Source organism: Pholis gunnellus (genome assembly GCF_910591455.1).
Source record: "Pholis gunnellus genome assembly, chromosome: 21".
Classification (NCBI taxonomy): domain Eukaryota; kingdom Metazoa; phylum Chordata; class Actinopteri; order Perciformes; family Pholidae; genus Pholis; species Pholis gunnellus.
Window position 1 is genome coordinate 10442924 of NC_136548.1, and position 14018 is coordinate 10456941.

A 14018-nucleotide genomic window follows, 5' to 3' on the forward strand; every position below is an offset into this window, starting at 1 on the left:
TAAATCCATTTTAATCTCTGCTGCTCCGGCTAACAAACATCTTGCGGTGAAAGAAAGCTCATAAAGAAGAAGAAGAAGGGGAATTGATTGGCTCTCTCTGAGCTAATCAATCCTCCTAAAATATCCCTATTGGATGTGGTGTTTATGATGTACTTTTCTTTTGATGATTTACTCTACTCAGCAATTATGACCTCATCACATCTTTAAGGATAAAAAGTAAACACACACAAAAAAAACATATACTGATATTAAAGTCGAATGGTATTATCTATTTTTGTCTTCTTAAAAGTTTTGAAATCAGCACAAAGAAGCGCTCCTATTCACCAGGGAATAGGTTGGCTTTGAACAGCTTAGGTCACAAACCTCCAGGCCACATAGAGTCACGTGTGGTAAACACACATGACGTTTCATGTTGTAACGGTTTTGTCCAACACATTAGCAACATTTGCAGACGTCTCTACCTAATTCACCAATAAAAAACCCTTTTTAAAATTGGGTTTACTTCATAAAATATGACTTAATGAATTCAGGCCCAGTCAAAATTTGGAAACCTGATCAAAGTCTGAACTAGTCTTCCCTTCCAGGGCTGCCCGTTCGCCTCCATCATCTCATATCCAGAGAGTTATTACTCAAGGTGTTCTGCCTTGAATTGGCAGCCTCATTGTTTGCCTGCATGTCAGTTGCATTGTGGGCCGCTGTTGCACCTGAGCCAGAAGGCAGAGCGATGCAGGTGACTAATGCTCACAGGACAAGAGGGTAGATAATAAATAAACAAACAAGCCGGCGGCTGCCTCCTGCCATCTGTCGCGGAAATAACTCTGCTGCTGCATGTTGGTCGGCGTTACAGTATAAGAGACCTGTTAATGTTTGAATATGTGTTTCCTTTATTAATAAAATACACACTTCATATACATCTATCTCTGTGTATTAACAGTATGTCAGTGACCCCGGGTGTGTGTGATGCACAGATGTGCAGCATCACAGCTTTGAGTCATGAAGAACCTGATGGAAATTCATGGCTGTTTTTGACACAATTGTACAAAATATTTCAAGAAGCTCAATTAGTTCTTCTTTGTTTTATATGTTTGTTTTTCCACTCATCACGTATCGATTTTATGTATGGCCCCAAAAGGCTGCACACATTAAGGGAGAGCTTCACAGAATGTAGAGGTTGGACAGACAACGCCCCCTGGTGGTTAAATACGCATAAACACACGGCAGCACAATCAGAGTTTGTTGCATATTTTATATATTTTTATGAATAAAGGACTCATTACTTCTCCGAATTGTTGTTCATGGCAGTGTGCTGGCTTTGCACCATGATTTAGACTTTAATGTTAGTAGAGTACAACTTAAAAGTGAACTCAAAGCTAGCGTTAGGTGAATGACTAAAATGTTACAGTGGCTATATTTTGTAGATGATATGGGTCACTCCTAGTGACAAATACACACACAGTATCGCACAAAGCTGTTAGGTTAGTTCCCCTCTGCTCTATGAAGCCTTTCAGCGTCTTTTCACCGAAGGTTTTGTTTTTTGGAAACCGAAAGCTGAGCTAATAGGAGACTTAATTACTTACAGTTCATAAAGTGTAGTAACAGTAACGTGCCTCCAAATGACTGCTAATGTTGCTCCGCATCTGCTGGGTGTGTAAATACACAAGTTAGCTAACACGTTGCCACTCAGTTTACTAACGAGCTAATTTGTCGGCTTGTTTCCGCTGCTGGCAAAAGTGACCAACAAAGGTGTATTGCAGGTTTTAATTAATGCCGCTATAGTAGCGTCAAGTACAATGAGTACAATAAAATGTGTAACAAGCAGCCGACTGAGCTAACAAAATCAATACAGGCAGATATGGCATGCTTGAGTCTTTTTTAATGAAATGGGTTTCTAACATAATTTCCAAGCTTCTAACGAAACTAAATTACATATGCAACATCCGCAGACACGTTCTCACAGTGGACATTTAGACTTGTCTGACACAGGTGTTACTGATGACATAAATACTGGCTGTGTTATAAAGTAGTTCCAGGGCTCTGGTATTGTGCTCACTGATCATCAGAATGCTTTCTGAGAGCCCTAACTGACATGGAGCCATTGTTACTCAACACCTGTGCTTTTTCTGTACATGCCTGCCATTAAAAAAAACCTTGAAAAGGTGTTTAGAAAAGTAGTGCCTCTGTAATGTTATGTTTTACTGGTCCACTGGAAGAATACAACAGAAAAAAACACAACAAAATAAATGTACATTTCTAGACATCCCAAAGAAGTATCATGTTGTATGTCTACTGCAACAACTTCTAGCCGGCTGTAATATTGATTCCAATTAACCTTTTATGCAGAAAGAATTCTATTACACGCCATAGTCGGAAAAACACAGTTGTTAATACTAAGAAAGGCCAACATGCTGTTAAAAAAGACGACCAGAACCAAACTTTTTTTTTTTTTTAAATACTTTATTTAAAAGAGAATCTTGAGCATTAATATCTCATTTCCCTACCACCAATGTTGACCGTTATGTGCCATGAAATACAAGCTGGCCTGGAAGCTGTCTCCACACGCAACGCCGATTTTATGTATCACAAAAAAATGATGCACGTTGCAACAAATGAAAACACGATTGTTAAGCAAAACATTTTTTGTGAACATCATGCAGAGACTTTCCTAATTCAGACATCACAGGCAGCCATATCAACAGCATTGTTTATGCATAACATACCATTACATCACATGTGCAGTACGCACTTGTGGTGTCAGCTCCAGCTATAAAGGCAGTTTATACTCCACAGTTACTCTCTCTTACATACCCACACACACTTAATACTTTTAAAGATGTACATTTACACACTCTTGCACACACACACACACACACACACACACACACACACACACACACACACACACACACACACACACACACACACACACACACACACACACACACAAACAAACATGTACAACAAGACAAATTTGACTTGATTTGGTCCCTTACAACCAGTTGATCAGAGGGCTGCCATCACTGGCACACAGGCAGGTTATTCATGAGAACCAGGAAGTATCCAGTACCAAACTTGAAAAAGAAATATGTATGGGCCAGTTTCAATGATGCTGACAACAGTCGGTCTCATCAAATGTGATGGTTGCAAAGTCACAGTTAACTTTTCATGTTTCAGTTTATTTTCTCACACCCAAATAAAAACGGAATATATATTTTCTGTTGTAACTATACAAGTCAGACGTCGTACAATCAAGTACAATCTTGGTTTAAGACCACCGCGTTTCTTTCAAACGTCCACAAATTATAGGGATTGTTCTCTGATCTTTGACTTGTTTTGCTTCTTTTGTTTGTCAATATTTCTGCTAAAAGGATTTAATCACATTTTCCCATGAAATATAAAAATCTGTGAATAACTCCCTCAGTTTTAACACCACAGGCAATTCTCATACAAACACAATCTCACATGAAAATTAACACAGTCTGGTGTCAGACATAAAAACACATTCATTTATAGTATATTACATATTTATAACGTGAGTGTAACTATTTTTACCATACAAGGAAAACATCTTGCCATCAGAAAGATTAACAATTGCACATAATGATTGGCTAAAATATTTCAGTGACACAGGGAAACATAAAAACAATGGAAGTCATTCAAAATAGAGCAATATTTCAACAAAATGGTATACTTGCTGTTCTTATACATTACAAAATGAGGACATAATTTTCTCTCAAATGTTAAAAAAAGCTGCTGAAAACATTAAAAAAAACGGATTTGTGTACAAAAAGTTGTGTTTTAAAACAGACCCTTGCTTTTCTTTAGATTATTTTGCTTCCAGTTTGGCAGAGCGTTGAACTCAACTCGACTCATCTCAAGAAGTGTCTGAAAAACATGAAAGCAAGAGGATAAAAATCCATTTTGGACTGTGTGTACATGTATATTTGCTGTACGATGCATGTATGACAATGTGACTGCAGCCAGGTTCCCCACCTTGAAGTCCTGGTCAGACAGGTAGACCTCCAGCCGTAGAGGGTCCACTCCCTCTGGTAGCGGTTTCCTGGTCAGCTCCTCGATGGAGTACTGCAGCTTACTGAGCTGAGATAGTGCCTCCTTTACTAGCATCACCTTGTTCTTGGAGCCTTCCGCCTGCGTACACACGCCATTCACCGCACGTAAACAAATGCAAAACAGAACTTTTGCAGTCTCCATGGCTCTATTTGTGTAAGACTGAATTATACATGAATCATAACAGATTTAAATTATATTAAAATATGGGTAAATGGATCATTCCTGCAGGAAATAATGCGGCGCTCTGGAGTTTACTGAGACTAAAATGACACCGGTTTCAATCCAAGATAGTGAATTTATCTATTAAATTAACTTGCTGCAGAGACAATGAATTAGGCATTTAAACTTTACTTTTCATTTCATTTCAAATCTCTGTTGTTCTCGGTTTCACTGTCATCTGCAGAAAGTATACTCTAGTCTACACTTACTTTACACTGAGCATGATTCCGCATGCCAGCTTTAAATAGACATGTCTGGGGCATGACACCTTATCTGAACAGATCTGGTTGAGTGAGATGATTTGGATTCTTTCTAGTGTCGACATACTGTCTCCTGTCTTAGTTGTGATATACTGGGACAGCTCTCTTAACCCCAACTGAGACATCACAATAATAATAAAAAAGAAGTCTCCCACCTTTGTGATACTGGTGTCCTTCTCCCAGTGCGGGAAGATGTTGGTGAAGGTGAGAGGTTCACAGCCTGCTAGGACCAGATACGCCAGAGGGGGGCGCCGAGGGTTCTTCTCTATAAATCACACCACAGTGAAGAAGATATGAAAAACATGCGTTTGAGTTCAGTTCCAAATTCAGATATCCACTCTATCGGGACGAGTAATAGCCGTATCTTTTAAAGACTATTTGGGGAAGTGTTTGGCTCCTAAAAATGTCCGGATCAATTATCGCATACGCAGACTATTTAGCTCCAGTGGTTGTCTGAACTCTGACCTTTGCAGTACTGCAGCACAGTCTCCATGGCACACTTCCTCTCGTTGTTCCAGCGCATCTTCGCAGAGCCAGTACATTGCGTGTCTTCGGGCTGCCAGCCCTGCCACAGGTACACCTCCATACGGTTGTCCAGCAGGAACAGGGCTGGAGAAGTTAAGACAGCAGAGCACTTACGTGTACATCCAGTAGCACCGAGAGGTAATGCAGTCCCGGTAATGATAGGCAGACAGCAACAATAAAACATATCCACCGACAGAGCAGCCTGAGAAAGAGTCTTTTAAACACACCAGCACCTTACTGTTTAGTTTTCATCAGTCCAAGGTCCAAACAATTGATCTCATTAACATCTCAGAAGTAGTTTTATTCCAGAAAGAATTTATAGTTTCATAGAATGCGTCTGACAAAGAAATAAACATACGACTCACTGAAATGTGACATTTCTACAGGTGTGTGTGTGGTACCTGGCTGATGTGCGGAGTAGAGGTTCTCCTGCAGGAAGGGCATGGCCATGACTCCCTCCGTCACCCTGGCGGGATACAGACGCTCCTCCCCCTCGAACAACCCAGAGCTGGCGCTCAGCCGGAACAGCCGCGGTGTGAAGTTGTACTTCCCTGGATCTGGAGACAACACACACACACACACATTAGCAATAAAAGATCTTTCTCTCTATTTATTGCTGATAACTAGGAATTGGTTTTAAGTGTGTGAACGTGAGGACGCACCTTGCAGCATACAGTCGTAGGCCTTCTTGTCCTGCGGGCCCAGAGCCTTCTTGAACTCCGCGGGTTCAGATCCTTCCTCCACCTCCTCAACTTTCACGCCGCTGGTGCTGCTCAGACCCAACTCCGAGGGACACCTTGAAGACCCAAACACGGAGACACCGTCGGTCCACAACGTTATGTCCATCCACAGGTCATCTATTTGTCCATCTGCCCTTTCCTTACCTCTGGGTTAGTTTGTCCGCGGCTCTTTTGGCCACCTGCCTGGCGCTCGCATGTGCCTTACAGCCGTGCCACAGGAAGAGAAGGCCTTTCTCAGCATTAAGAAGCACCAGGCTGGCACGAGAGCGCAGGCTGGCATGCTGGCGATCTACCTCCACCAGTGAGGCCTCCACCTCTGCCTCACCCCGGACACAGAACAACCGCCAGCCAACTGGAGAGGTGAATCAGAATTTTGTTCAACTGTTTGATACAGTATTTTATAAAAATGAGCCGAAGTCTCTACATGAATCCGCATCACTGAAAACAATAAACAATGTTTTTTGGTGTTTTTTACCTGTGTTTTTGGCATAATCTTCTCTACTGCCCTTGTGGATGATCAAACCTCCCTGGAAGAGCTGCAGGAAGCACGGAGGCTCTTTTCCCTCAGTCACCAACACCTGGACAGCCAATCGGATACAACGGATGAAGACAGACACACTTTGATTAAAATCCTACTTGAACACAGCCATTCATCTGTTCATATCAAGTTAAGAGATGAATGGAAGAAACACGAGCTAACTCTGAGTTCTAATCAGGAACTTTACCTTTACAAATGACATTTTATTGATTGTGTGTGGCTGTGATGGACTGATACCCACTTGTGACCCCCTGTGGCTGCCCAGCTCCACTGTCATCAGAGCAGATGTTCCTTTCTCGCTGATGCTGGAGTGACTGCCTTGCCAGAAAAAACAAGCGGTCCTCTCTCTGCCCGGAGCACCGGCACTCAGCTCCCCGGGTTTCTGCCGCTTACCCACTGACAGAACAAAACAGGAGTAAACCCAGCGGGTAAAATCAGGATTTTCAGTCAGGCAGATCGATGCCGTTAATCTTCTCCCCGGTCTTACTACTCCGTCGCCGTATTACAACCTCCTATTTAATACGTCCGCTGTTCGTTCTTTAGGCTACCTCTGTGCCAAACGCACGACTCACCGAGTGTGGTGATGGAGTACTTCCAGCGGATGATGTAGGCGTCGGCCTCGTGCAGTTGGCCCAGGCTCTCTTTTGGCAGTTCCTCCTCTCCGTGCTCTTTGATGTGCCAGGCGTCCACAGCGACTGTGGCCAACTCTGCCTGTCGTCCGTCATCGGCCCTCACCAGGCCGTGGCCCCGCTGGACGTTCACCCCCTCCAGAACCGTCTTCACCGGCCCCGGCTCGTTGTCCAGCAGGGCCTTGGCGTCACATGGCTGCAGCTCCAAGTCAAAGGAGGGCCGTTCAATGCAGTGGACGGGGCTCTGAGCAGACAAAGAACATCCTCCGTTAGTTTCAAATGTGTTGCATTAGTCGGGATATTCATGAAATGAACAGCTACTTCAGATTGTCAGATATAAAAAAATCCAAACACCCTCAGCCTAATGTCTTCTACCTTGATTTCATCTGCTTGAGCTGCTTCCTCCTTTTTCCTCTCAGCCCAGTCCAGGAACTTCTCTCTGAACAGGGACGTCTCATTGTGCTCCGACAACCGGCCAAACAGAGTCCAGCTCGGACGACCCTCCCCCTGCCTGGAAATCACACAAAAAAACGTCTCCTCTCAGCAGCTGTACTGGCAAGACAAAACCACTAGGGGCTACAACAACACTTTATATCAGACGAAACTGCATTTATTAAGTGCAAAGCTAGATAGATAGATACAGATAACACAGTTCTGTTAAAAGCTATGAAAAAGGATGTGATACTCACTGAGGCACATCCGAATTTGTGAAGGAGGCATCTAAAGGGTTGACTCTGTAGGCGCTGTAGTCGTAGCTGCCGCTGTAAAGCTGTTTGCCAAGTTTCACAGCAACCTTTCTGTCACCCAGGGGCACGTCTTTCCCGTGCCACACGTACACTTCGCTGCCAAAATCAAACACTAAGACCTGGTGTGGGGCGTTGGCAGCAGTGGGGAGAGAGAGAGAGAGAGAGAGAGAGAGAGAGAGCAGTTAATAAACAGATACAATGTGTATTCAAATGTCTGTCTAGGACTATCACGGGTGCTTTATGAATATTTCTACCATCTCTTTTCACACTTTCTAAGCAGGTCCCAGACTTGGGAGTAGGGGCGTTACCTCTTTAGAGTCGAGCAAGGTGACACTTGGAATGGAAGCCCAGGCTTCTTCATGAGGCACCAGTTTCTCTCCTTGGAGTCTGTACACCCCGTTAGAGTCCAACACCCCATTCTCATACAGCTCGTCCTCCTCTGGCTCCCCTGCCCCTATAACACACACAGCACAAAAAGAGAATGAGACAAGGGCTGTTTGTGATCTGAGCTAAATAAAAACAGCTTGTATTGACGTCGGAGAGGCAGATATTAACGAGTATGAACCTCTGTATTGGGTTTGTCCGCCCAGCAGGCTCCAGAACTCTTTGGCCCATCTGCTGTCGGTGTTGATGCCCTCCTCCAGCACCGTCACCTGGGACGCCTTACACCCGAGGTCCCTCTTGGCCTGAACAAACGCCGCCATCTCCGACGCCTGGCCACACAAAAGCACATTGCACATGTCACATCTGTATTCAAGCGGAGAATTTGACGTTCTGCGTCGTCCGCTGTCTGAGCGTTCAAATCCAACAACTGGTTGTGGATCCTGTACGCGGGGGTTCTCTACCTTAGCTTTCTCAATCACGTTGGCAAACTCTCCGCTCCACATGTAGCACTGCTTCGGCGTTATGAGCAGGAAGCAGTCGCCGCTGTTTAAAGAGTGGGCTGTTGGCTCCACCAGGCGCACCTGGATGTGCCTCCGACCTAAAGACAGACAAATCAGCTCATACTTCCAGACTTCAGCAGCCCTAATCTGAAGCATAAATCACTGACATAGATGTGATCATTTGTTTTGAGGTTTATTAACTTTACATTCTTAAGGCATAACACAGGAAGCACACCAGAGAGTTTCCCTTTAACAGCATTTTTAAGTCTTTGCTTTGGTTATGGGCGATAGAGCGCCCATACATCATACCTCCGTTCAACAAGCATTTATAGAACACAAACACACATAGTTGATTTGCATGTGTTGCTGACCTTTAATGCGAATGAGCATGAGCTTGTTGAAAGGCAGTGTGCTGTTGTTAGTCACAACATCGGTGGATTTCACGCTGCGCAGGTTCACCTTGCGGAAGTTCTCCTTGCTTGCCAGGCCCGCCAAGGCCACGTCCGCCAGGTTGGTTTTGGAGTGTTTTGCCACTTTGAGGGAGAGACAAGAAGAGGACCGGGGGACATTAAGAAAGGAACACAGTGGAATTGAGACACTGATCATTACTATTCCTTGATCTAATCTGCCAGCTTGCTAATTATAACAAATAGAGACCAGATGTAAAGCACAGATCATTAAGAGATACAACTTGTTTTCTTATTACTTCTTTCGTGCGAGCAGTGCTAGACAGCTTCCTCTTAATTTTCAGGTAACCTGTGAAAAGGTCACTGAGGCCAGACCAGTCTGTGAAAAGTATCGATGGAGAGGAACTAAGCATAGGAAATGAGTAGCAGACTAAACTACGCAGTCGGTTTATCAGGAACAACACAACAAACCTTGGTGTAGTCGCTACACGTGGCTATGGATTCAACTTTTGATGATGCGTGAAAGTGAGAGTCTTAAGCCTTGCTATGGTGAGAACATTCATCGTGCCAGAGTCAGTATGAGCGGTCTTACTCCTCTCCACTTGGATCCTCTTGGTCTCCAATGAGGCCACGTTAAGCCTCTGCTCAGTGTAGACCTGCCGGATGTCGTTGCGGGCAGCCAGAGCCCGCAGAGGGTTCCTGGAGCCCTGGTTCCTTCTGTTTGGTCGTACTGCTCGCTTGTGCTCTGCTACAGCCGAGGTGAGTCTAAAGACGTACACAACACAGTGGTCATTTTCCATTAAAGCAACCAATGACTCTTGAGAAAAATTAGTCATTCAAATTGTCAAAAGTAATGCCGTTCATTATTGTTATGATTCAACTAACTTTGGTGAATTGGCCTGAATCTGGCTGAGGTCCTCCTCCGTCAAAACCACACTGGAGTCGTGGAGTCTCGCCGGGGACACCGTTTTGTAGAAGTTGCCGAACGTCTCCTCGTCATCCAGGGTCATCACCTCTTTCTCCGTCTCCGCCGTCACCTCGACGGTGGAAGTCCTGTTTTTGCTCACGCCTGTGACCAACCCACCACGGCAGGAAGCAGGAAGGACGGAAGGGGAGAAGGTGAGTCAGATATGAGCAAAATGTTTTGGATATCCTGTCCTGTGTGAGCTTAGGGGCTCATGTGCGTGCCATGCCCGTAATGTTCAATATACACTATGTCTATGTGTCAGTAAAAGAAAGTTAAGATTGAAATTTAACGAATGTGGATTAACAAATTTGTAGACATACATATATATAATAGATCCTCCTTAATAACCAATACATATTATATTGTGTGGAAAACAACAAGAAACGAGGGTGTGGCACCTTTACTGTGGAGCTTGTCGAGGAAAGACTCGAGCTTGTCGAGCCTTTTGTCTCCTTCCACCTTGACATCAGTTCTACTGGAGATTTCTGTCCAGCAAAAACAAACAGAGGATTACTCATATTACTCATATTACACATCTGTTGTTACAGTAACAACAGATGCATCGGGTTAATAACTCTATTGATTAACTGAATGATTCACACACTGATAAGTATGTAATATAAGTCGAGGGGAAATGTCTCCGACCTTCCAGTGGCTTCACGGGCGTGGCATTAGACTTCTTGAGGGAGATGAGAGGAGACTCTTCCTTTCCGGTGTCTGTCACAAGACCTGGAGGAAGACAAGGGGGGGAAATGTAAGGCTGCAACTAACAATCATTTTCCTCATCAATGAATCTGCCGATTCATTGTTTTATCTAAAAGCAGTGAAAAAGTCAACAGTCCAAATGCAACAATATTTTTACTTTCAAGCATGAGAAAGACAAGCATCAAAATCTCACATTAGACAAAAAAGGCGTTTTGCCAGAAAAGAATAACTGAAACTATCAGGGAATCAAATTTGTATCAATTCATTTTCTGTTCATTCATTAATCAATGAATTAACTAATCAATGCAGCTCTAAAGAGAATCGTTTTTAGGTCCCGTCTTCACGGGTCCCACAAGGACAGTATCCAACTACCGTGATGATGCAGAAAAATTGCGTCATGTAGCATCACGGAGAGTCTGCAAGTCTGACTGTCACAGCACAACAACTTGTGTCAAGCCACGCTGAGCTAACACACTGCAGCTTCACCTTTCTTGGCCATGCGTCCAGCCACAGTGAACTGGACAGAGTCGTTGGCGGCTCCTTTGCCTCTGCTCTTCCACTGCTCCTCCTTGTCTTTAAGGACCTTCATCCGGTCCGCCAGGGACATCTTGGGCCCCAAATCGACACTGGATTTCTGTTGGAACATTAGGAATTTCATTATGAAAAAGGAAGTTGGCCAATGCACTCTACTAGTCTATTCATGTCACACGGGAACAGAGAGTTATGAGGAAACGACGTGACGTAATCATGGGTGAGCACAGGAGACATTACAAGTGATGGTGAAGGAAGATAGTGAAGCAACGAGAAATACATTTCAAATGGAATTTTGAAAGATATCATTACTTTCTTATTATTTCTGGGGGAGCGTGAATTCTCCCAAAAACAACAACCTCCACAAAAAGCATGAAGAATGTAGAGTCCTGACAATAAAAAAAACAAAACTGTACTGAGGCCATCTATCACCAGCTATACATTAGAGCTTTCCTTACGTGATTTATTCCTGCTGCCATTTTTGCACCTGAACTCCACCATTAAAAATGAATTAGCCGAGGTTTACTGCCCCCCCTGGTCCCACTGGACCCCAGGAGCTGTATTAAAGTAATTAATGATATTCCACTCCTAAATATTTGAAGCGTTTTATGGCCCTGCCAGAGCTTTTACTGGCTGCCACCCCTTATTCCTTGGCTAACAATGAGCAATTCACTGCGTGTAATGTACCGTGAGTTGCACGCGGGAGAGTCTCGCTAAGGGAGACCTATCTCCAGCCCACAGTATGACTGCACAGGAGAAACATTCGGAGCCGATAACAGCATGAAGACAAATGTATTGTACAAAACATTCCAACTTTATTTTCTATAAATTAGTCTACATAGTATTACATTTTTTCTCTTTCTCGCTTTAGCTCAATTCTTGAATGAGAATTATTTCTTCCAAAACGATAAGTTCAAATCTCTGAACAATTAATATGTTGTTCACAACAGATTTGAATTTCTCATTAGCTCAAGCAAACTGCACACGTTTTGGCACATTCAGGCAAAAAAGATTAAGTACAATTGTTTACAATTTGCACATTTACTACTTACTTATGGCTCGTTGAAGAGTTGTTACTCAGTAAAATTGCCTTGTTTACACAACTTCTGCAAATTCTTTATGAGCCATCACGTCGCAAAATGAACCATTCAATCATCAGAATCTGTCAGACATGTATGTATATCCCATAAATATATATGACATGGTGTTATATACTGTGCCAGGGAAATCACAGTACCTCATTTGGTCTTTACAACTAACAATAACATCGCGCATATTTACAGCCCACTTTATTTTTCTCCGTTTTTGTATTTCTATGTTTTTTCAAAAACAGAATCAGAAGAAGGCCTTATTAAGATACAAAGAGGTTGAGGACCTCTGCACTGGCATGTAACACAAATCTGAAAACAATAAAGAATAACAAGCCTGAGGAATCCTATGAGCTATTTGTCCTGAATTAATGTGACACATGTTGCAACACACAAGCAACAATGTCCTAACAAAATGGAAAAACCAGTTTCCCTCAAACCATCTTCCACTCATATAACACGTAACACCCTCCCTCTCCGTCGCTCACTCACTGCACACACAGTTTGCTTGTACTTTAATGGTAAACAGGTTGCACAGAGTCGTCAAATATTAGCCTGACACGAGACAAAAGTTCAAAGAAATGCATTTAATCACACTGGCGCGCGCACACGGAGACGACACACTGGGTCTGAACATACTATTAATACTCAAAAACATGCTAATCACATTAGTCCCTCAGTATAAGAATGCCAGTGCTTGCAAACTACGATAGCATTCTCAGACACTTACAGACGGACACGGCTCCTCCAGCTAGCAGCTCATCTCTGGAGTCAATCAGAGAGGGGAAATACCTTGGCCTGACAGGACCCTCGAGAGAAGAAGGGTGGGGGGGGGGCGGCGCGCCTGGGCCTTAAACCCCCACAGGAAGCCATTTTTCTCAGCCCTGTCTTACTGTACAGTGCAGGCAGCACCTCAGCCAAACCTCCGACACAGATATCGACCAACCGAGAGCCGGCAAACCACCATCCACGTACCAACGGCGAGTGTGTCGACAGCTCTGATTTATCAGAGGTAATTCTCAGAGGGTGTGTGAGACGTCGTCCAGAGCACAGGTGGAGAAATAAGGGCTACGATAACATCGAGATAAAGTCCATGCAAAGAGGCACATGCACACACACGCACACGCACACACACACTCACCTGAAGGGGCTGGGAAAGGTTGACAAGTGGGTGGCAAAGTCAAAGAAAGGGGTAGAGTCCGCAGGTGAGGACAGAAGATAACTGGAAAGAAGGGTTAAAGGAGGAGGAGGAGGAGGAGGAGTAGCAAAAGGAGATAAGGAAAGGGAAATTAGCAGAGGAGAATGGAGGAGTAAAGAGCACAGCATGGCACACATTAGACCGCAACAGCTGGAGAGAGCGGGTTTCAGCGTGGAAGACTAGAGATGAGACGTGGGTCATTTAAAGCCTGGCACACAGTTTGGGAGGATGGGAGAGAGAGGAGAAGCGAGATAGAAAGCAACGCAGGGTGTGAAACTATAGCCTCATGGTTTAGTTGTAATCAAGTGAGAATCTCTCACTCTGTTGGCGTATTTAACGCCAAAAGTTTGACTTCTTACAACGTATTAACTTGTGTTTTTAAAAGAGCTATTTCAAGGACATCCTCCAATACACTTCATCTTCAGTGGATGGTCTGAATTTAGATTAACAAAGCAGCAGTTTTCTGTAAATTGAATGATTATTATGATTAACAATACTTATTTAAGACAAGAC

The 14018-nt window shown here is 43.7% G+C and overlaps 1 protein-coding gene across 1 annotated transcript in view; it reads right to left on the bottom strand.

Moving 5' to 3' along the window:
- Positions 1-2433: 2433 nt before the first annotated feature.
- The window catches only part of LOC306713373 (supervillin-like), a 37537-nt gene continuing 25952 nt past the window's right edge, over positions 2434-14018 (bottom strand). The window contains exons 9-29 of the mRNA XM_079183043.1: positions 11175-11322; positions 10629-10712; positions 10382-10468; positions 9902-10085; positions 9609-9781; positions 8981-9142; positions 8571-8707; positions 8291-8438; positions 8034-8179; positions 7669-7844; positions 7355-7490; positions 6923-7223; positions 6592-6746; positions 6288-6390; positions 5957-6164; positions 5735-5868; positions 5474-5629; positions 5013-5156; positions 4703-4812; positions 3991-4146; positions 2434-3882 (exon numbers count right to left, since the gene is read on the bottom strand). Of these exons, the coding sequence (XP_079039169.1) occupies positions 3796-3882; positions 3991-4146; positions 4703-4812; positions 5013-5156; positions 5474-5629; positions 5735-5868; positions 5957-6164; positions 6288-6390; positions 6592-6746; positions 6923-7223; positions 7355-7490; positions 7669-7844; positions 8034-8179; positions 8291-8438; positions 8571-8707; positions 8981-9142; positions 9609-9781; positions 9902-10085; positions 10382-10468; positions 10629-10712; positions 11175-11322 (3135 nt within the window). The 3' untranslated portion in view covers positions 2434-3795. The remainder of the gene's footprint in view (positions 3883-3990; positions 4147-4702; positions 4813-5012; positions 5157-5473; positions 5630-5734; positions 5869-5956; positions 6165-6287; positions 6391-6591; positions 6747-6922; positions 7224-7354; positions 7491-7668; positions 7845-8033; positions 8180-8290; positions 8439-8570; positions 8708-8980; positions 9143-9608; positions 9782-9901; positions 10086-10381; positions 10469-10628; positions 10713-11174; positions 11323-14018) is intronic.